Raw genomic sequence first — 22,724 nt, 5'->3', positions numbered from 1 at the left:
CGCAATATCGACTTCCAACGTGGGAGCGTCTCAAACCGTTCACTGCTGCCTATATAGTGCACTTCACACGCCAATATTTGTCAAAGGCCTTTACACCCTCATAGTGCACTAACGTTTAATATACCCAGACATTTGGGACGTAACCCTAACACTTTATTAGGAGATTGTGGACAGCGCCACCTGGCGAGTTTTACAAGCCAAACGCATGGTTATGTTAATTAGGATAAAAATGGCCTGCCTTTGACAACAAAGTGACTCGAATTGCGCAGTTTTATTATAAAGGTTATTTATATTATTATAACATTTTACACTTTAACACATTTCACTTAAAGAAAGCTGTTTATATTTTAGTCCAAAATGTTTGACTTCAGAAATTTGACATGTATTAAATTAAATTCTAGTGTCAATCTTTAATTTTACTAATAAGAATTCAGTTCTTACTTATCATGTTAACAAACTAACACCTCCCACTGTAAACTTCAAAACATACAACTGAACTGTACCAAACCGGACTGAACAGCTATTTTGCACTCCGCCTATTTGCACTATGACTATTTGCACACCTGTACAGATGTTCTTTTCTGTAAATATATTTTCAGCTCTTTATTACCTCTAGTACTTTTTACTTTTTTAATTTATCCCCTACCCTATTTATTGTTTAGTGTCATTTTCCTTTAGTTTAAGACTGTGTTCTGTGTTTTTTTGTTACTTGTCATACGTGTTGCTCTCACCAAGACAAATTCCTTGTATGTGTAACATATTTGGTGAAATAAAGAGATTCTGATTCTGATTCTGTAAAGCAATGTAAAATATGATTTAAATTTTTACTTGTGGTGACGAACATCAGTTACACATAGTGGGGCGTTAGAAAAGTGGCCACCGGTTTGATCCCCTGGACTGGCAGGAAGTGGGGGCGGGAGGCGAGGGAGGTGGCTGCTCACTGCCACAGACGGGTTAAACATGTGACCTTACATTCTCCCATCGTTTCAGCTTTTTCCTGGTCAGGGTTACAGTGGGTCCAGAGCTTACCCAGAATCATTGCTGCAAGGAAGGAATATCCCCCAGACGGGGCACCAGTCCATTGCAGGGTACAACACAATCACACCTAGGGGGTAATTTAGCATAGCCAATTCACAATGTGTATTTTTTGGAGATGGTAGGAAATCAGAGTATACAGAGGCCACCCACAGAGACATGAGAAGAGCACATCAAACTCCTCACAGAGATTGGAGTAAGAAACAGACCCACAACTCCATGCCTCCAATTCTGATTTTCACTGACATTGACAAAATCAGCTACATGAAAAAAATAACAAAAAATAATAATAAATGGTAATTCAAATTAGTTTTTGAAGTATTTGATTAGCAAATGCCATATTTACTTGTGACAATAGATATCAACCAGTTGTTAAATGACTTGAAGTCTTATTATAGTCTTAAAGGAACAACAACAAAAAAAGTGAGTTTGGGACTAGGTGGTCACTGGTTTCGATCCCCTGGACAGCACAAAATCGGGGTGGCTAGCCACCACCCTTGGGGTGTGTGTTCACTGCCACAAATGGGTCACTGCAGGGGCTCAATGCTAAGTTCCACAGGAGTGCAACTGGCTATAAAGTGTGAGTGTTCACCCATCCATTATTTCTGCTTTTTCCTTGTTCAGGGTTGCTGTGGGTCCGGAGCCTACCTGGACCTGACCACGCTGACCACAAAGCAGGAAAAGCCCCTATATGTCATAGTGACCAGATGTCATAGTCTTAAAACAAATGTACACAGAGAACAAACAAAATGAGGGCAAAATGTTGAGTTTATTAAAAATGTCCATATAACATTTATTAAAATCTATTAAAATTACTATTTTGATCCTCTTCCATTCAGGGCCAAGTTCAGGAAAACCAGGTCCAAGGACTGAAAATAAATACAGTCGAGCGGAAAAGTAGGGTCCTGACCATTGACTGATTCCTCCTCTCCTCTCATGTGTGACTTCATCATTCGCTGTCATACATATTAGCACACACACACACTTCCATGACTGAATTAAATAAAGAAAATGAAAAAAAAAAAAACAAAAAACAAAAAACACATATCCTCACAATCTTACTACTATGGGGAATCTCTTCTTATTAACAGCAAAGTTTCAGAATCCTTTGCTTGCAAAGGTAATTAAATATATATAGGGCAAAACTGCCAAAGAGTTCATCGTCCCTTCGTAGTGTAATGATGCACTGTACAGCTCGTGATTTTGTTGAAAGTGAGACAAATGACTACATGCCACGGTAACACTGCTTGTGTGTATGTGTGTGTAATTTCTTCCAGTTCTTCCAGTGATCTGCATTGATACAATTAAAAGCATAAAAACAAAAGAGGAGAGGAGGCTTTACATTAAAATGAGAATTGACTACACTCTCACACTCCACATTATTTCCCAGAAAAGAAATCCAGTCTCTTCCTCTTCCTTTACCGTCGAGAGAATCGGTTCTTAAATGCTTTGATAGTTTTAGCCATCATAGGTGCAATTTCTAGGAAAAAAAAATCAAATGATAAGGTCAGATAAAGGATACTTCATTCAGCAACAAGTATATTATTACTAACTGTAGCTTCTAAAGAAATACACAATCATTCTATACTTACTTTTAACTTGTGGTTTGTCTCTGGCACTATGGCCAGCACTGCTGCTAGGAGCAGAAGAACGAGAGGATTCAGGAGGACTGCTAAAGGAAGACTGACCACCGTCACTTGACTGACTGAGGGAGCTGTAGGACATTGATGGTCTGATTCTGGGGGGGAAAAAATATATTATGATGAAATGCTTAGACAAAATAAAATAATTTAGCACAATGTGAATCAGTTATTAGATATCAGTTATTTTTTAAATAGCAAAGGTCCAGCACCTTTCCATTGATAGAGATTAAAATATTTACATGTAATCATAAGGCACAAATGACTATACAAGTAAAATACATGTACACTATATTTTAATAATACTATAGGTAAATCAATAAAGTATCGGGACACTCCCCTTAATCACTGATTAAGGTGTGTGTTTTAGGTGTTTTGACGTGTTTAAGGTGTTTTATCTAGGTCTACCTATTTCCACAGGTGTATAAAAACCAAACACCTCTAGCCATGCAGTCTGCCTTTAGAATGTGTGGTTCTAAAAAGTTCACTGAATTCCAGCGTGGTACTGTAATAGGAGGCCACCGCTGCAACAAGTCAGTTCATGAAATTTCTTTCCTCCTAGAAATTCCACCATCTGCTGCGAGTGGTATTATTGAAAAGTGGAAGCATTTACGAACCACAGCGACTCTGCTAAGCTACAGAGCGGGATCGCCAAGTGCTGAGGAGCATAGAGGTTAAAGTTCCCAATGCTCTGCTGAACCATTAACTGCAGACTTCCAAACCTGCTGTTAGAGCTGCAAAAAGGGGCAGACTTCATATTAATGCTTTTGGATTTTAAATGGGATGTCATAAAACCTCCTGTAGTGTCCCAGTACTTTCAAATAGTGTGTGCAAAGTCAATTGCCAGTCCTGAAGTTATTATATTATTGACTCACTTGACTGGAGTTGGAGCTGCAGCAACAACACTGGCACTGGTAGAGCCACTTTTAGTGCCAAACTTCTCCTGCCGCCTCCTAACATCACGAGGAGGCTTAGCAACCGAATTTACAAACGCCATCTTTACCTGTCGACCTGTCAGGAATTCACAAAAGCAGTGCCTTTTAATTGACTTCAAACAAATCAATTCAGTTACACACTCATTACTTTTACAATTATTACCCCAACCGATTTAATAGGGAAAGTGGTACACCAACAGTATGAATATCGCTCTATGACGCTTTCTCATACTGCAAAGCTCCTACAGGACGCAACTATAAATACCTTTAGGTTTGTTGGCGTGAGCAGAGCTGATGTTCTGCGTGAGCATACGCAGGCGCTCCTCACGTTCATCATGCAGGCGCAGATACAACTCTCTCCAAGACTCATACTCCTGAGGAGATTCCCGCTTAAAGTCCCGCCGGCAGTGCCGCATCCACAGCTCATCTGATTCTTCCATGAAATACTTATGAGAGGGAAGATAATGTTATGCACATTATCCATATTTCTCACCATCTTCAATAAAAATATTTAGGCTATCTATTGATTACATTGTATGTATTTATGTATGTACACACACACACACAGTTTGTGCCACCACAAAATATCTGTCCATTCAAGGCACAGACTCCACAAGACCTCTGAAGGTGTCCTGTGGTATCTGGGACCAAGATGTTAGCAGTAAATCTTAAGTCCTGTAAGCTGTAAGGGAGTGTATCAATGAACCTTAGGCGCCCATGACCCTGTCATGCTCACTGGTTGCCCCTTCTTAGAGCACTTTTGGTAGGTACTGACCACTGCATACCAAAAGAACCCTACAAGACCAGCCTGATGTTTTGGAAATGTTCTGACCCAGTGGTCTAACCATTATGATCTCTCTTTTCTCAATGTGGCTCAGATCCTAATGCTTGCCCATTTTCTGATTCCAACAAGTCAGCTCCAGGAACTACCTGTTCACCTGCTGACTAATACATATATTCTTTGACTAATGCCGCTGTAGATGAAGATAATCAATGTTTTTTTCACTTTACCTAGTGATAATGTTATGGCTGATCAGTGTTTGTGTGTGTGTGTGTGTGTGTGTGTGTGTACACATTTATGTCCATACCTGGTTAACCTGCTCAATACGGTAAAGCTGTTCTGGCGTACATCTCTCCAAAACTGGCTCCAAGATCTCAAAAGGCACACCTCCAACTTCATCAATTGCTGAGGAAGCAAAGATCACATTAGTACAGAACACTGTATTAGGAGGATTTCATAAATTAATCATGGATCAGAAAAGGTCATTTATATCTGCATTATGCGGCATGCAACTCACAGTCAATATTGTTCTGCAACACTCTAATGCACTGTTCATAGAGTGTCATCATCTTGGGCAGGTATGAAGTCTTTGAGCCGGAGTATACCACCATTTTAGAGTTGAAACGCCGTCCTGTGAATCCAGCATCTTCTTCCTCACAAGATATGGGGACTAACAAAATATACACATACATACATAAGGAAAAGCTGATCAATCAAAGGAAACAAGAAAACAAAAGATGTTTTGGCTTATATTTTTTCTGTTTTTGAATGCCAGAAGAAGAAAGAAGTCCAACCTTTACGTCTCTGTGGGGACAGTGGGGTAACGTCTATTGAGGGTAGTGGTCTGTAGTTAGGCTGGATGGCTGGCAAAGGGATATCAGGTAGAGTGGGCACTACATCAACTACCTAGGGTGGCGAGAGGGAGAGAGGGGAAAAAAAAAATCCATAAACAAATGATAAGCAGAAGCGAGGATTAACAGAGAAATAATCCTACTCCTTCCCTTCTACTCTAACAACGGCCACATACGATTTTGGAGGAGCCTGTCTCATTTAAAGCTCAGACGTTTAGTTTGGTTTGCTCTTGACTGTTGAAGTGAGTGGCCAGATTCAAAAACGTCTTTGATGCTTTCAGAAGGATGGCTGTAGATGCGAAGGAGTCTGGGATGGGGTAAAAAAGATCTCAGAACAATTAGAAACCAGTTCTGTCCCCAAAATAATTTAACAGTGAAACAACTGCCAACATGGCCAAGTTAGGCTGTCCTTGCAGATCAGTCCAAGAGCAGAACACAAAATGCGTAAAGACGTCTTCAACAGTCTTAAATGGACACCATATCATTTTCACTGAAAGTAGCTTCCAAAAACGTATCGGGTAAAGCTCTCAAGTGAAAAAAACAGGACTTCGATGTGCTTTAGACAGATAAATCTTGAGGATTGTCCTGAATTCCATCAGTTTTATTTGTTTAATGATGTTACCTTCATCTCTCTACATGTTTAAAACGATCATCAAATGTCTATATGTTTAAATATGTGAGAGAAATATGTGGATTAAATATATGTTAAATATGAGTAAAAATGTGAATTTTTAGTTTTTACATGATGGAAACTCTGCTAAAATTAAAAAAAAAAACCCTCAATAACATTTTAGGAACTCCCAATAGTAACTGCTAAGATGCTTTTATTAGCTGCATTAAGACAAGGTGGTGGAAAACGCCTCACCTTTCTGCGTTTCTCTGGCACTGTGTGTGTGGACACTGACGGAACAACTGGCTCAGGCCGTTTGCTGCGAGTTCCATTGGATCTGCTGGACTTGGACACTAAAGGGGCAGGAATAACAGGCGGAGGTTGCCGAGACGGTTTCTTCTTCTTCTTACTAGGGGAAGGTTCGTCATATGTGAGAAAAGATTCAAAAGACATAGTGGGAGCCTCAAAAGGTTCATCCTCATCATCCTGTGCGGGCTCTGGCTTGTCCTTTCTTTCCCGAGGCCTCCCTGCAAACACACACAGGACCTTTAGCAGTCAAGATCTTTATCCACCACACCTTGTATAGCCAAATCTCTCAATTATGACTTACAGCAGTCTCTGACCTCTTTACACCTGGTCACTTCATGTGACTATCTGGACTGTATCCTGATAAGATTTTAGCCCCATGCACCTATACTCTGTAGTCAAATGAGTCTCCGCTTAGTCACATTGAAACCAGATTGCAGTGTGGTCCAGAATATGCAAATTTATTCGTTGTGTGACAATTACTACTGGTGTTTCGGTTATCAAATGGGTCTTGGAGAGATGGCCACGTTTACACTGCTATAACTGGGCTCAAATGCGTCTCAGAGTCTTGGTGTGTTTACACTTGCATTTTTATGTGGCTTGGCCTTATCCAGATATAATCCTGATACTCAACATGGATGAAGTGACCAGGTGTAAATGAGTTCTATTATCTAAAAGAAATCTTTATCTTATGAGTATATGTATGCTGCTGCTAATACCCGCCCTACCTCCCGTCCTTTTTGTTTTTCAATTTCTGACAATGTAAATCTGGCAAATTTCATGATGAATGGACCAAAGCTCCAAAATAACTTCTGAATAAACATTGATTGCCGCTGAAAGCTTTTTCCCTTTCTGTAAAGTTGTACTTTGGATGGATGAGGTTTTTGCGTGACAGCAGCAACATAAACTACAACATAACTGTCCTAGTTAAAAACAAAATAACGACAATAAACCCACCATCACTGACTCCTTTCTTTTCTCGCTTACTTTCATGTGGACCAGAGTGGCGACTGTGTTTGGATGATGTGTGTGTAGCGCCACCTTTCTGCTCTCTCTCATCACTGCGTATCCGTGTCTCGCTGGAACTGCTTGAAGTCTGAGCAGACTGCTTGCGTCTCTCCTGTTCTCTGGAGGTGTGAGAGCCGTGTTCTCTCGCTGGTTCTCTATGCAGCTTACTGTGTTTGCTTTCTTTTCTGGGAGGACTAGGCGGTGGTTCTTCTACTGGGCTCTCATACCCTTCTGACTCGTATTCCTGTGCCCTGCTGTCCTGGGGGCTGTAGTGCTGTGGGGGGGATTCAGGGTAGGCTTGCTGATATTCTTCTTCTTCTTCTTCTTCATCGTCCTCCTCTTCCTCCTGTTCCTCTACAGGTGGTGGCTCCTCTGGTGAAGGTTCCCTAGCGCGTCTGTAGCCTCTGGTGTCATCCACCCGCGAGTGGGAGCGACCCTCTCTTGGGTTACTGGGTCTGCTGACACATAATGGTGACACATGAACAGTGGTGCCTTTAAGCCAGCAGAAGACTCACAGCTTGGCCAGTAGTGATATTCTGTACTACAGCACACCCAGTAAAGGTTCCCTGGCATGTCTGTAGCCTCTGGTAAGGAAGTTTAAGAGGACATCCAGTTATGCAATTTTGTAATAAGATTAGGTTAGGATCAGTTGTACTTCTTTCCCCCCCATGTGTATACAGCAGACTCCAACTAGCATCTTGACTATAACCATTTTCTTCACATGTGCTTACACTAACCCCCAATTACAGTGGGTGTCAACACTTACCTATCTCCAGACTGAGGAACCAGCTTCTTCCACTTGGCCACAAGGTTCTTTGCTGCCTCCCCTGCAATGTTGTGTTTGCGCAGAGAATTTACAGTCTTCCCAACACCCGTTTCCTATAAAGGCAGAGGAAAGACACTAGATGAGAATTTTTCAAAATAAACTAAACCCCAGCCCAGTGCTTAAAACAGCATATTCAAGAGGTGACAATCCAAGTCATCTAGCTTATTCTACTTGTGTTAGTCTAGCACTGAGAATGCTGACTGGACTGTCCAGCCTGAAGCTGATGAAATATTGACCTTCTGCCTCATACGACCTGCCTCAGACCAGTCTCCTACCTTCCATTCCCTGCACCGGCTTCACTCCACACCATCAAACTACATCTCTCTGTCATCCTGGTGCACCAACACTTGGATATATGATGGGACTGAGTCAGCATGACTACTAAACATTTCAATGATTATATCAGTACACCCAGGCATAACAATGAACTTATGTGGTGCCAGGATGACCTCAAACCATGTACTTGTAATTGTAGTGGCTTTGACCAGAGGAGTCGTCGTCGTCCCCACTTCTGAGCCCTGATTCCTCCCAAGATTTCATCTTTTGCCACTGATGCTTTTGGCATGCTCACTTAGGGTTACAGATTTCATTTTAATTCTTTATTTTTGTCTTATTTTTCTAGATTTCTGTAAAGGTGCTTTGTGAAACTTCCAGAAAAAAAAACTCACTGTACAAATAATACTGACATCACAACATAAATACCAGACCCTTCTCATACAACTCTCTCACATCTTATTACAGATATAAAATTTAAACCAAGAGGATCTGTCGTACCACAAGTATGTCCACGGTCATGGGCAGCTCCCCCAACCTCTTGAGCGTCTTCAGAAGCTGGACACAGGAATGACAAAAGAAATCAACATGTATTAGGCAGGGCTACTACAAGAAAAGTAGACTAATAGGATGGCTGCAAAAAAAAAAAGGTTCTGGGTTACTGAAATCACACACATTAAGGAAATAAGACACATTCAGCAGGAGCGTTGTGGCCTTTAAAGGCCAGGATGTACAAGTCAGTTAAAGGGTGGTGCTAGTTTTGTTTACTCAGACATGCGAGATTTTTATTGAGCTTCGAAAGCACAATTTCAGACGAGGGTAGATTCCAGTTTAGGTCAGGTTAGTTTAGTGTGAGTTGGTTTCACCAGTCTCTGTAATCGGACTAGAAGCGGCCACGAATGCCGTCAGCTAACGTAACTACATCCTACCACACACACACACACACACACACACACACACACACACACACACACACACACACACACACACACACAGGGCCTGTTTGTTAGCTACTATCAGCTCATATATCATGAAAGACACCTGTCACTTTTCACAATGCTCACTGTCAATATAGCTAGCGTGTTTAAATCGAGTGCATTAAGACGAGTATAACTCCGAACTGCTTCAGACTTCTGTAGTTAGCTGCTAAATGAGCCATCTCGCTGTCGTGCTACACCGTCGCGTAGGCACTTTCCACACTGGAGTCGCAGACTGAGGTCCTCCACACTCCACACGAGCGTCAGACACTCGGTCGCACCGCTCAGCGCCAGGCGTTACTTTTCCACGGCTAACAATCGAGTCCTACCTTACGAGGCTCCTGGTTCTCTGAGAGCCTTGACTGCAACTTCTCCACAGCCTCCAGCAGCTCCTCCGCCATGTTTCCCAGCTGCTACATAGTGCCCGGAAGCCGCTCCGATTCAGCTCTGAGGACGGTCCGTTCACATGGAGATTCCGGAAAAACGTCACCGCGCAGCCACCAAGTAAACACAAGTCCAGCTGATAAAGAAGGCCCAAAACAAATAGTGCACAAAACAGAGCTCTAGTGGTCTGTTTAACCACCAACAGTAAACAAAAAAAAAAAAATCCTTACAGTTATTACTGTTTGAATCCAAATAAGTAGGCTACCTTCACAAGAAGCAAGCGGATGGACCATATGACAATATTTTTATCATCACAATAAATCAGAGCAATACTGTGCCCTACTCACTATATAGTGCACTACTTTTTTGGTTCCACTATTTTGCACCACCAATTTTCAGTGCACTATAATGATCCCACAATGCACCACAATAAGTAGCTACAAGAGCCATGTCCAACTGTGCCCAGTTCACTGCATGGTGCACTACTTTGGGGTTTGCCATTTTGTAATTAAGACTGAAACATACAATGCACTGCAATAAGTAGTTTACTGACGATATGCCCTATGCCCTATGGAATACCCACAATTCATTGCTTTGTCCGAAGATTCACGCGCAGCTTCACTGAGGAAGCCGACGTTCGGGTTGTGTATGCAATGCAATCTGCTGTGGCACAGCAATGAGCTCATACACGTAACAGCGTCTGAAATCATTCACTACCATGTCAAATTCTGTTTCCTATAATAGTGCTCTATATAGTGAGCTGGTTTTTCGCATGGGATTGTGAATAAGACACAGTTTCGGACAACGCACATGGCACAGCAGTGCAACAGAATTTAGTCACCTTAGTGACTGGGGGTTATGTGCCTTGCTCAAGAGCGCCTCAGCCATGCCTGTCCAGGGGATCAAACCTGCTTGTCTTACCATTAGGCCACAGCTGCCCAATACACCACAATACACCTTTCTGAGATGTCAGATATCATTAGTTGGTACATAAGCTGTGGTCAAAATGGATCCCTACCCTCACACTGGTATTATGCTATTATGCTTTATCTTCAGAGATCTCCAGAGAGTGTGTATGGATGGGGTTGTCTGACTGATATACACACTGACAACCACATAATGCTGTTTTAATCAGGCATTTAAAGAACCGTGTTTAAAATAGAGATGTGTGTCAAAAACCTTTAAGTCAGTAATCACCTTTAAAAGGTTTCTGTTGGGCTATGAGTGGCTCAGTGGCTAATGCGCTGTTCATTGAAGAATTAAAGTGACAAGTTTAAACAGACTGACAAGATTACAAATTTACTTTCCATATTTTCAGTTCCCTAGAGCAGTTTCCATTCAATGTTTTGTACACATGATGAACAGCAGGTTTTTGGGATTATTGTTTTTAATTGGGACTAATTGGAACTACTGTGTTTGACCACAGAGCTGAGCAAGCAGCAAAACAGCCACTATTCACCAGCCACCATTACCACTGGCTAATGTTCTTCTATTCACGTCTTATTAACAAGACACTTGCAATGCTTTTATATATGGGATACAGGTATTAGTAATGAGACGCAGCCATGGTGCTTTAATACAAGTACATGTGACATAAAAAAGAGCATAATTGGCTTTTTATATGAGATGTTAAATAAAGAAAAGGTTTTCATAGCCTTTTTTAAATGTAATTCTGCTGGAACATTGTCTGTTCCAACTTACCAAACCTCAGATAATAAAAAAACATGGTATGTATATGGTAAGTTTTGTGAAAATGTCCACAAATATTACAATGTTTTATGATATTTTGTAGTTATTCCTCTATCATCTAGCCCCAGTTATTATAATGGGACCAGAGATATTGAATCTATCTCATGTGCACAGTTCACTGGCATAATCGATCATATGTCACATGTTAATGGAGAGCGTCTGACAAATTTACAAAGTTTTCTTTGTACTGATTGCTTATGAAGTTGATAATTGATGCTACACAACTTGTTTACCCCAACAGCTTCATAAATAATGGCTGGAGTTTAACTATAGATACAAGGACGAATAATCACAGCTGTGAGTGCATTCAGCATCCTGTAAGGATTCTCATGCTCAGTCTCTAGTAAAAATACATGAGTGCAGCATGTTGGCATGCCTGTAAAGACAGTGTTGCCCGCCTCCTTTCCATTTCAGGTTTGGGGCAGGGGTGCAGGCTGGATATGGACTATGTTTGCTGGGGAGGGCTGTCTGGCTGTATAAGGAGATGGAGGTGCAGGTGGGGCAGAGGCCTTTGTGGGGGTAGTGTTACAGGGCTTTGGCTGGACCATGCCTGCTTCAAACTCTGAAACCGACAGTGCTCTGACAGACAGACAGAGGACAGAAGGGTAGAGTAACACGGAAGAGGAAGGAAACAGAAAGGGATTTTGTTAAGAAGTGAAAGAAAGCTGAAAGAGAGAACAGAGGAGAATAGAATGGTAAAGAGAGCAGGAAACTAAGGTAAAGCTTTTTCACCTCTGCATTTATTTTTGCATGTCTGTTTGTGTTCACAAGGACAGGTAATGTTTCAAAACATTGCAATTATTAATAGAAATTAAGAAATCAGTCCTGCTTGGGAGCAGGGATTGAGAGTAGTGCTGTAATGCAGAAGTCCAGCGTTGGAAAATATAGAAAATAACATTTAAGTGTAATTTAACTTATAAACACGCATTGCAAATGTGCTTATTAGCTGCTCTCACATTTTGTAGTCTAGGTCATAGCAGCTGCATATTATGAAGACTTTGGATCAGCATGGCTTATTGTTCAAACATACTCATACATTAATCGGTTCAAAATCACCTCCAGTGGCTAAAATTAAGTGCATATGACGTGGACCGAAAACACTGAAAGGGAGCTTGCCCCTCCTCCAGCTCCAGCCCTCCAGCATGTTTCTGAGTCTCTATAAATAACAGGCAAAGATAGTGGCAGGAATGCTGTGGCTGAGGCAGGTGGGTCACACACACACAGACACACACCACGTGCTTAACTTTAGCTTTGACCATTGACAAACATGACAGCTGCTAACAGTCACTGAACCTGCCTACAAACACTTTTCACCTGGCCCTGCCCTCACGCTCTCCTTACCGTTCCTGTTTCCACTCTCAAATCTTCACTTTGCTCCTCCCTCTCGTATCAATCAATCTTTGCTCGACTCCCACATACCCCTTACTTATATATCTCATGGGTAGTGATACCACTACCAGACCTGGCAGGGACTCAAACCTATCACCTTTCATGGGCCCAACTTTACGTCTAGATTTTCATTATATATGTTGAGCTCAGCCTTCATTAAACTAGTAAAGCCTCCATGCTGTGGTGTTTACCACTCATCGCATTTCTGCCGTGCTTTTCATGCTTGTACTTATTTATGTGACAATTATGATCATAATGCTGTGTTACGCTGTGAGTATAATTGTTAGGAGTATAAACTGCAAAAGTCTTTCCATCATGCCATTGTTTTTTTTGCATCTTTCATGCACCACACATATTCCAGAGCAGTGTTATGGGTGCTATATGAGATGATACAACACTGTCAAAAGATTATAAATGCTGCCAGTGATTATAAACCTAGTAAAAATAAAATAAATAATAAAATGTGTATATTTAATCTAATGTCATGTGTTAGTCTGTTAGTTATTCAGTATATATATACTTTCTGATGGTAGATGCTATATGACATCAACTGTTAAAAGAGCTTCATATCGGTCCCATAATGACATTTTAGGATTGTTTCTGATTGTAAATGATTTAGTGGACAGTGGAGTGGCTATTTTCTAATTGTTATGAGATCTTTTTGAATCCCTTCCCAGACTCAACTGCATCTACAACCTTCTTTCTGAAGGCCTCAGAGATTTCTGTGGATCTGGCCATAGTGATCCCAAACTAAATGACTGAGACTCCTCCAGAACCTCTAACCATGTTCTAATCATCTGCAGTTGATGTGCTGAACCTCGTTCTAATTTTAGGCATTTTAAGCAGTAATAAATGTGGGAGTTTTCTAACTTTTTCCTCACAAAAAACGGTATTTTTATTAATCACTATATCAATGTAGAAGAGACATAAAGAAAGATTATTTATGTTTAAATATGACATGACTGTATGTAAATGGGCGCTGCTCTGATTGGCTGCCTTTTTTGTGCCTTGTTTAATAACCACTCTGGATGTAGGCCTATGTAAATGCATTGCTTTTTGTGATGCCAAAAGTGAAAGACAGATGACAAAAGACCGAAATATCTAGCAAAGATAGAATGAACAGCTATGTAAACTATAGTGTTCAATTCATTCTGCACTTCAAAATCAGCCATTACAAAACAAATATGCACTACATGGACAAAAGTGTTGGGACACCATTCATGTTTTGTTTTGTTTTTTTCTAAAAATCAAGGGTAAAAGAGTGTATCCTGTTTTTGTCAAACTAACCGTCTACTCTCCAGGGAAGGCTTTCTATTAGATTATGCAGGAGCATTGCTGTGATGATTTGATTGAATTTAGCGACAAGAGCGTTAGTGAGGTCACGATGTTGGATGATCACCACCCCACCTCATCCCAAAAGTCTTGGATGCTCCATAGCTCAGTGCTGGGGGCTTTATACCCCTCTAGACCACGCCTGACATTTGGTATGGTTCCAATAGGTTCACTGTTTATCCTCTCCAGAGAGTCCTATTCTATTGGCAATACTTCTCTACAGGGACTAGACAAGCTGTGTGTGTGCATTTGCATATCTGTGTCAGCAATAGGTGCAATTTTAAGGTAGCTAAATGCATTAATTAGAAGGGGTGTCCACAAACATTCGGACATATAGTGTATCATGCCGGTTTGGTCACCCTTATATATATCCTCCCAGCTGTGCTCCGAAAATAACTGAGCCAGGGCTGAATGCTGGCAAATAGTATTCTCAGTGACACCAGTCTCTCTATAAAAACACATCCTAGAGGAGGCATCTGTGCTTCCATCTGCTTTAATGCTCACAGAAACCTACAAAGCTAACTCAGATGTAGAAGTAAAGGCAGATACAGACAGAAATCATACTGTAACATAGAAACCAAGCAATATATATGTATATAGATATATACACAACGCTTGACACATTTCAACTGAGAGGGTATTGTGTGTTTTATAAAGCAGATAACATTAAACCATGTGCTGCATCCACATGTATCACGTCAATTCTGGAGACAAAGATACAATATGATCAGCACTGGATTGTATTAAATCCTGTGTTAAGTGTGTTAGCACACTATACAGTTCAATGCACAGACTAGGGTTAATTTATTAATAATCTTCATAACTTAACACAGTATGTGCACAGCTTTGTCATACAGTGTTTCCTCTAAAACCAATGGCATTAATAGGAAGATAAATATCTACTTTTTACACTAAATTAAAACATTAACATTTTAGTTAAAACATTGCTGGGAGGCTTTGATTGAATTCAGCCACATGAGCATAAATGAGGTTAGGTAATGATGTTGGATGATTAGGTCTGCAGTAGTCTACTTGTGCATCCCTCTGGCTGTGCAAATTTTTAATGTAATGCTTTTTAATGTGCCTTTAAGATTCTTAGGCTACATTTAGCACCTAAAAACACACCCTCCTCTTGCCATTTAATGTGCACTTTGTTAACGAATCCCACCAGTAGCCATGGGAACAGAACACAATATCTATCTGTATTTGTACATCAGATGGGTTTCCACAACAACACAAGCCTGTGCGCACCTGAATGTGAGAGCAGTGATAAAGCTTTGTGTGGAGATTAAGAGAGGAAGACGATGTGATGAAGAGTGGGGATTCACAGGGGAGCGTAGCAGGGGCAGATGGCAGAGGGAGGGTAATTTAAGCAGTGCGGACCCAGCAATGCTCTCCTGTGGCTGTAGAATATTTTTAGATGGTGACTTGATTGCACCTGTGTCTCATCCTCCAAGTACGTCTGTGTGTGGGAGGCTAGGTGTACACAAACAGTGTTTTGGTCTGTGGAAAAGTGGGAAACGCAATATGAGGATATTAGATGATCTTGTTTAGCTAAAGTTTTTTTTTTCACCATGTATGCACTTTAGTTTTAATGGCCTGCAAGTTTACCCTTGGATCTTTAAAGTTTATGTTGTTAGTGTTTACTACTGACTATTCTAGAACAGTATAGAAGCAAACACACACTCAATGCCCTTGAGGATCCAGTTTTGGTTCTCAATATAATCTTTCAATGAATTGTTCTTTCAAGATCTAGGCCTATTTTTGCAAATAAAAAGCATGTGTGAAGACGCTCTTAAAATCAGGTTCTTTTTAACTACACCCGCATGTACACTATATTGACAAATATATTGGGACACCTACTCATTCTTTGTTTCTTCCTAAATTAATGGCATTATCCTGGTTATGTTGTAGTTGTGTTATGTTGATTTGATTGCATTCAGTGACAAGAACATTAGTGAGGTCATGATCAGTATGTTAGATGATCACCACCCCTACCTCTTCATTAACTCATCATCTCATCCCAAAAGTATTGCTTGGAGCACTATCATTCCAGAGAACACAGTTCCATCGCTCAGTGATGGGGTTGTTATGCCCCTCTGGCCCATGCCTGGCATTAGGCATGGTGCCAATAGGTTTACGTTTATCGGCTCCAGAGAGTCCTGGCTAACACTGTCTTTTAGCTTAGCACCCACCTAGCACCCGCTTGCTTCCACAGGTTTGGCTTACTTGCGTGGCACTTTTGAGTTTCCCTTCTGATGTGTGGTTAGCTGTAGACTTACATAGTCCAGTTTGGGACTATCTGGCTTGAAAGACTTAACATTGGAAAGTAGAGATGGTAAAAGTGGGCTGGCTAGGGATTTAGCCTAGCACGACTACTCACTGACCGAGTTACCCGAGTAACACCTCCAAAGACACGCGGTCTGGTTTGGTTAAGAATGGGAGATAAGTCAAGTACACGTTTATGCGTGATTCTCACACAGAATTACTGTAACACTGCCATTATTTTGTATCTTTTCAGGTGCTGTGTGCTGAAACTGACCACCCACTGACCACCTGTCAGTTCTTCCATCTTCAAAGCCTCAGTGACTCAATGAGTCAGTAATCTTTTGACGTGTTTATCTGTCTCTTTTGTCTGTCAGTCAGTCAGTCAGTACTCAATTGAGGAGGAAAGTGCCAGGAAGTGAGTATGTTCATGAAAGCCCTTAAAAAGAAACATAACATTCGATAAATCTAGTCTGTAGGCCCAAGAGAACATCAGTTGACCTTTTCCAAAATACTGTCCTGTGATTTAGGGTTCACTGTTAAGAAAAATTCATATAGATAACCACTAAAACCAGCTGAAGTGTCATCATGGCTCCCAAGAAGAAATCACCTCGCCCTAAGAAGGCAACCCCAGAGCAAGTGCAGGTGAACAACGATGTGGTGGGGCCAGAGCCAGGAGTTAAGAAACTAGAACTACCCCTGAATGTTGAACAGCTAAACCGGCTCAACGGGATTCCTCTGCCACCCCCGGTGATCCGTCCTGGAGAAAGGGGCTTCGGCCTGGGGGGTGAAATGACTCGGCCCCTACACGGATCGGCTCTTCTGGAGGAGCTGAGCCGCATGAGGCAGGAGCGCTTCCTCACTGACCTGGAGCTGGCTTGCAAGACCAAGGCCTTTGATGTCCACAAGCTGGTCATGTCCTCCGTCAGCCAGTACCTGCGTGAAGTCCTGGCCAAGGACCCAGGCCTCAAGCGCCTAGAGCTGCCTACACTGTCACCCCTAGGTAATCCCTATATTACTAATTAGCATTTGGGTGATGTTTCATGCTTAGCCTTACTCACTCTGTGCAACCTTCAGTATCCTTCATGTTGCTTTAAATTCCTCAAGCGGGCTTACCTGGGTGCAAGTTCCAGATACGTGTTGTCAGGCACGAACAACTGGATCTACCTGAAATATGCATAATAGTATAAATCTATCTGGTGTTGTGGGTTCAGTGAAGACCTCAGTCTTAATAACGTTCCACAATTTCTTCTCTATTATCCCTCAGGCCTAGCCAATGTGATCACTTTTGCCTATCTGGGCCGTGTGCACATGTCCCTGTACACTATTGGCTGCACGGTTTCTGCGGCCAGCATCTTGCAGATCCCCCACCTCCTGCAGATGTGCATGGACTTCCTGATGGCGGAGCTGAACGTGCACACCTGCGTGTATGTTTGGAACATCGGCACAGCTTTTGGCCTGGACCCGGTGCGGGACGCTGCTCGCCGGTTTGTGCTGGAGAACTTCGCCCAATTCTCAGAAACACCTCAGTTCACTCAGCTCACACTGGAGCAGATCACTGCTTTCCTGCAGGATGACAACCTTGTCCTGCCATCTGAGGTCACCACCTTCCAGGTCAGATCACCTGTTCTCACTGCAAAGCCAGACTTTCTGCTGCCCCACTTAATTCTTACAATACAATTTCTTTTAACTTCCATTTTACATTTAATTTTAGAACAATATGAATGATATCCTGACCTGTGAAACACATATCAATTAATTATTGAATAAAAACAACTAAAATCAAAGCTAATATGCAAAAGAAAGCTGAAATATTTTTGTCATTTTTTTCTTTATTAGTGAAAACAGACTTTGGAATTTATTGAATAAAATTCTTCAAATATTAGAATATAAGAAATGTTAGACGTGTCCAAAATGATGAAGAACCTGTAGAAGATCGTAAAATAGCTGGAAAAGCTATACATTATAACAAAAATAAAACATCTAGAAAACCTTGTATTTCAATAGTGATGATCAAACCTTAAGCTAGTGGGGATAGATCATGGGGTCAGCCTTGGCCTTAGTTTGAAAGAAGTGGACTAGTATATTATAGTATATAAGAGTATATTATTTACCATTTAATAACTTTGACATAACTTAATTGTTGTTCCCAATACTCAAGTCAAATGGCTTTATTGTCATTTTAACTATATAGAGTACACAGTGAAACTAAACAAGTGCATACAGCCAGTACAACACAATGCAGACAGTGCAGACAAGACACAGAGTGCAGACTAGAAAGTGTAAATAAATAAGATATAGACTGAGACTGTAGTGGGAAGTGGGGTTGTGCAATAAATTGTGCATACTATGTTACTTCTAAAAGATACTACAATAAATTTTGGTGTTATTGTGATTCTAACATTATTATTATTATTATTATTATTATTATTTTATTTTTTAAAACACAATCATATTTTGTGGCAGTCGATACCTGGGTCCACTAAGCTGCCACTGTTGGGCACTTGAGCAACATACAGCTTTAGGGCTCTGAAGATGTATAATAGCTAACACACAATATTCTAGATGTTTCTTGTGTTATTAAATAAAAATAACTAAAAAAAAAAGGATTAATAGGACATGGTTGGATGGATGGATGGATGGATGGTTGCAAACTTTTAAACTGTAGTGTGTACAGTATGTAACACTAGCAGAGAAGGCAGGGGGAATATAAGAAGAGACAGAGAGAGGGGGGAATTCACAGACCCTGAGGAGGCCCTATTTCTGTATATGACCCAAAAGTAAAATATATCAGAGTGAATATAAATACTTAGGAACTGTATATAGAAATAGAACAGGTGCAGAGAGATAGAGAGAGCGCGCGAGAGAGGGAATGCTATGTACAGAAGAAACTATATATAAAATCATCTAAGGCAAGTCTATGTTTACCCTTTCCTGGGATCCAGGTGGCCATGAAGTGGCTGGACTTTGACCCAAACAGAGCACCTCACGCTTCTGAGCTGCTGTCCCATGTGCGCTTTGAGACCATCCCAGCCAGCGAGCTGGTCAGTGAGATCCAGCCTGCTGCTCGCATGATGCTGGACCCTCAGTGTCACCGCCTACTGGTGGATGCCATGAACTACCATTTGCTACCATACCAACAGAACACTCTGCAGTCCCGCCGCACCAAGGTCCGGAGCAGCCAGACCACCCTGCTAACCATTGGAGGGCGCCCCTCCCTCACTGAACGTGCCCTGAGCCGAGAGGTAATTTTTTAAAGAGTGAATGTTACTTCTGTTTTAAAAGAGAAATTCACTGAAATAAATAATGTACACAATGTTAGCCCAGCCAACATGCTCTTGTGGGGCTCACACAGGTGGAACATGGACTAGGTGGGTTCCAAGAGGGTATTGGCTTTGAGTGGGTTTGTACGTGTGTTATTACTGGACCCAGTTGAGCTTCCCACATGGGCCCCATCGTTACAGCTCACCCTAATGTCACATGGGTCCCATCTAAGCCCTGTGTGCAGGGTATAACCCAGATGGCGCTCATGTTTAACCTCTCCTGGTCTCATCACAGACTCTGGTGGGTCCCTGGTGAGCATCCATATGTGGGATCAATATGTAACCCATGGACAACACTGGTTTGCAGTTGGGCTAACCATACAGGCCCACAGGGGCCCACATGCTGAGAATTTACTAAAAGTTTAATATAACAGAAGTCCATGTTTTACATCTTTTGTTTTATGACCCTGTCTGCAGGTGCTGTGGAGAGACCCCCGTGATGGAGCTGCCACATGGCGCCACCTTTCTCAGCTTCCTGCTAAGAGCTTCAACCAGTGTGTTGCTGTGATGGATGGATTCCTGTATGTGGCAGGAGGAGAGGATCAAAACGATGCCCGGAACCAGGCCAAACATGCAGTCAGCACCCTCTGCAGGTATACTTTACATTACATAGGACAGTAATCCTAAAAACAGATTAACCAGTCTACACAGGAGTTGATCTATTCATTTATATGATTTCTTAAATGGTTAAGATGTCAACAAAGTTCCAAACAAACCCTTGACCAGTGAATAAGCAAGTGTCCCAAAACTTTTGTCCATACACTGTGTAATGGTTAAGTTGTTATTATATCATAAGAGTGAGCAGTTGGAGTTGACATAACCTGTGATTTCCTCATATCCTTACTCACCTCATTCCTGCAGATATGACCCCCGCTTCAATACCTGGCTGCACCTGAGCAGCATGCGCCAGCGCCGCACTCACTTCAGTCTGGTGGCTACAGGAGGTCGCTTGTATGCCATCGGTGGTCGTAACACCGATGGACTGCTGGCCACCATCGAGAGCTACCTTCCAGCATCCAACAGCTGGCAGCTTCGAGCTCCCATGGAGATGCCGCGCTGCTGCCACGCTGGTGCAGTGCTACCTTCAGGCGACGTCCTGGTGTCTGGTGGCTACATTAACTGCGCCTACTCTCGCTCTGTGGCCCGCTACAGCTTGGAGAGCGACAGCTGGACCGAACAGGCACAGCTGGAGACGCCCCGTGGCTGGCACTGCTCGACCACCCTTGGAGGTAAAGTCTATGTAGTGGGCGGCAGCCAGCTGGGCCCAGGTGGAGAGCGTGTAGATGTGCTGACCACTGAAGTGTTCAGCCCAGAAAGCGGTCAGTGGAGCAGGGCCGCCTCCCTGCCCCTGGGAGTGAGCACTGCTGGCCTGTCCCCGCTGGGCAACCACCTGTACCTGTTGGGAGGCTGGAACGAAGCTGAAAAGCGCTACAAGGCAGCAGTCCAACGCTACGACCCAGGCACTGACACCTGGGCCGCTGCCGAAGACCTGCCTGAGCCTACAGTGGGCGTGTCCTGTTGTGCCCTGGCTCTGCCCCCACGCCACGCTTCACGCAGGCATCGTAACACCCCTAGCCACGAGGAGCAAAGCAGCATAACTGCATGACAGAGGAAGGAAGGGAGGAGAGGAAGAGAATGAGGAAGAGTTTGATTAGTAGAGAGGAGATGAGAGAGAAAGAGATAACCATAGGCGGAGTAGACAGCTACTAGTCAGAAGAGAGGGTTAACTAAGAAAGAGAAGTAGATGGTGGGGCAGAACAGGTTTTAGCTCCTTTAGTGCTAGGACATCCTTACACATCAGGGTATAAAGGGAGTTTAGTGTTACAGGGCCCAATTATTAACAATGTGAAAATTGTCAGGGATGCGCCCCATGCTGTGCATGCTTTCGAGTGAGTGTATGGGAGGTGTCAGAGAGTGAGAGCCAGAATATGCCTGTGCTTATGTGCCTATGTGTCTATGTGTGCTTGAATGGGTGTACACCTGACTGTTAGAATGAATGAGTTTTAAAAATTGAGCCACTCAATTCTTTGCAAAATATCACCTTGAAAATCGCACATACACAAAGGGTGCGATAGAATAATATCATAGTTCATACACTTATATTATCATATTTATTACACTATATATATTTATTGTGTGCTATGTAATCATCAAGGGATATTCACCAAAGTAGATCAGCTCAATGACTAAAAATGACAAAACTGAGATTTATATACGTACGACACCAAAGGCATTGATATTTAGAGTTGGAGGAGGAATTTTCCACCACCAAACACACAAGTTGAACCATGATCTTCTCTACCACATTAGGTAGAACATGTGAGCCATCATTGCTTTAGACCTTCTAATAAATCTGATCTTCTGATCTTCTAATAAGTATGTAGCTTCACAGCCACTATGTTAAAAAAAAAACACTCCTCGGTTTATTGCCATCCAAAATCACACTCACCTCCACTGTTTGGACAAAGGCATCATGACAGATGATCTTCCCAGCTTCCCTGCCTCCTCACCTGTGTCCATGTGGTGTGTCACCCTCTGCCGACTCCATGCCTTTGCTCAATTGGAACCTTTTTGTCCATACGAAGTCTTCATAAGAGAGCCAGAGAACATCCTAGAGAGAGAAAGTTGTTCCAGACCGAGTGTGAAATCTGAAAAGTGAGCCAAAATACTGTCACTAATAAGATGATTTGCTATTTTCAATGTGATAGTCCCTTTGTAAAGTAAATGGTCACCAGCTGATAGTAAGACATTGTAAATGCAGGGGTTGAATGGAGAGACATGTAGGTGTTACAAAAGGCACATGATGCAAAGGACATCAGGTCTCTAGGATTTCACTGAATAAAGCCAACTTGATCTAAGCAGTGTGTTGTTTCATCTATACACACCTAATACATTATTGTATTAATGATCATCAATAACATCCTTCCACTGACTGATAAGGTAGAATTTGTGGTTCTCACTATAACAAAGTACAGACCAAAGCTCACTCCTGCATACAAGTCAAGAGAGCACACATTACAATGCAGCTGTCAATCTTAAA

At 42.1% G+C, this 22,724-nt stretch overlaps 2 protein-coding genes across 3 annotated transcripts; one reads left to right on the top strand and one right to left on the bottom strand.

Moving 5' to 3' along the window:
• Positions 1–1,785: 1,785 nt before the first annotated feature.
• On the bottom strand, positions 1,786–9,698 carry eloa (elongin A). 2 transcript variants are annotated; one of them, XM_072674872.1, is made up of 12 exons: positions 9,572–9,698; positions 8,767–8,823; positions 7,933–8,045; positions 7,116–7,624; positions 6,108–6,379; positions 5,186–5,297; positions 4,909–5,061; positions 4,699–4,796; positions 3,876–4,056; positions 3,551–3,686; positions 2,628–2,773; positions 1,786–2,515 (listed from the first exon to the last, which is right to left on the bottom strand). In XM_072674872.1, exons 1-12 carry the CDS (start codon positions 9,641–9,643, stop codon positions 2,454–2,456), a joined length of 1,911 nt encoding a protein of 636 aa, XP_072530973.1. In that variant the 5' UTR covers positions 9,644–9,698; the 3' UTR covers positions 1,786–2,453. The 2 variants fall into 2 exon arrangements, with proteins under 2 accessions (XP_072530973.1, XP_072530974.1); XM_072674873.1 differs by having other exon boundaries at positions 7,116–7,621.
• Positions 9,699–12,036: 2,338 nt separating this feature from the next.
• On the top strand, positions 12,037–21,675 carry klhl43 (kelch-like family member 43). The gene is made up of 7 exons (XM_072674871.1): positions 12,037–12,092; positions 16,618–16,779; positions 16,892–17,364; positions 17,629–17,975; positions 19,307–19,606; positions 20,102–20,277; positions 20,546–21,675. The coding sequence occupies exons 3-7, from the start codon at positions 16,950–16,952 to the stop codon at positions 21,288–21,290; spliced, it is 1,983 nt and encodes a 660-aa protein (XP_072530972.1). The 5' UTR covers positions 12,037–12,092; positions 16,618–16,779; positions 16,892–16,949; the 3' UTR covers positions 21,291–21,675.
• The last annotated feature ends 1,049 nt before the right edge of the window (positions 21,676–22,724 follow it).

The sequence above is a fragment of the Salminus brasiliensis genome, chromosome 3 (assembly GCF_030463535.1).
Source record: "Salminus brasiliensis chromosome 3, fSalBra1.hap2, whole genome shotgun sequence".
Classification (NCBI taxonomy): domain Eukaryota; kingdom Metazoa; phylum Chordata; class Actinopteri; order Characiformes; family Bryconidae; genus Salminus; species Salminus brasiliensis.
The sequence above is the reverse complement of the archived record's forward strand: the minus strand, read 5'-3'. Positions and strand labels throughout refer to the sequence as shown.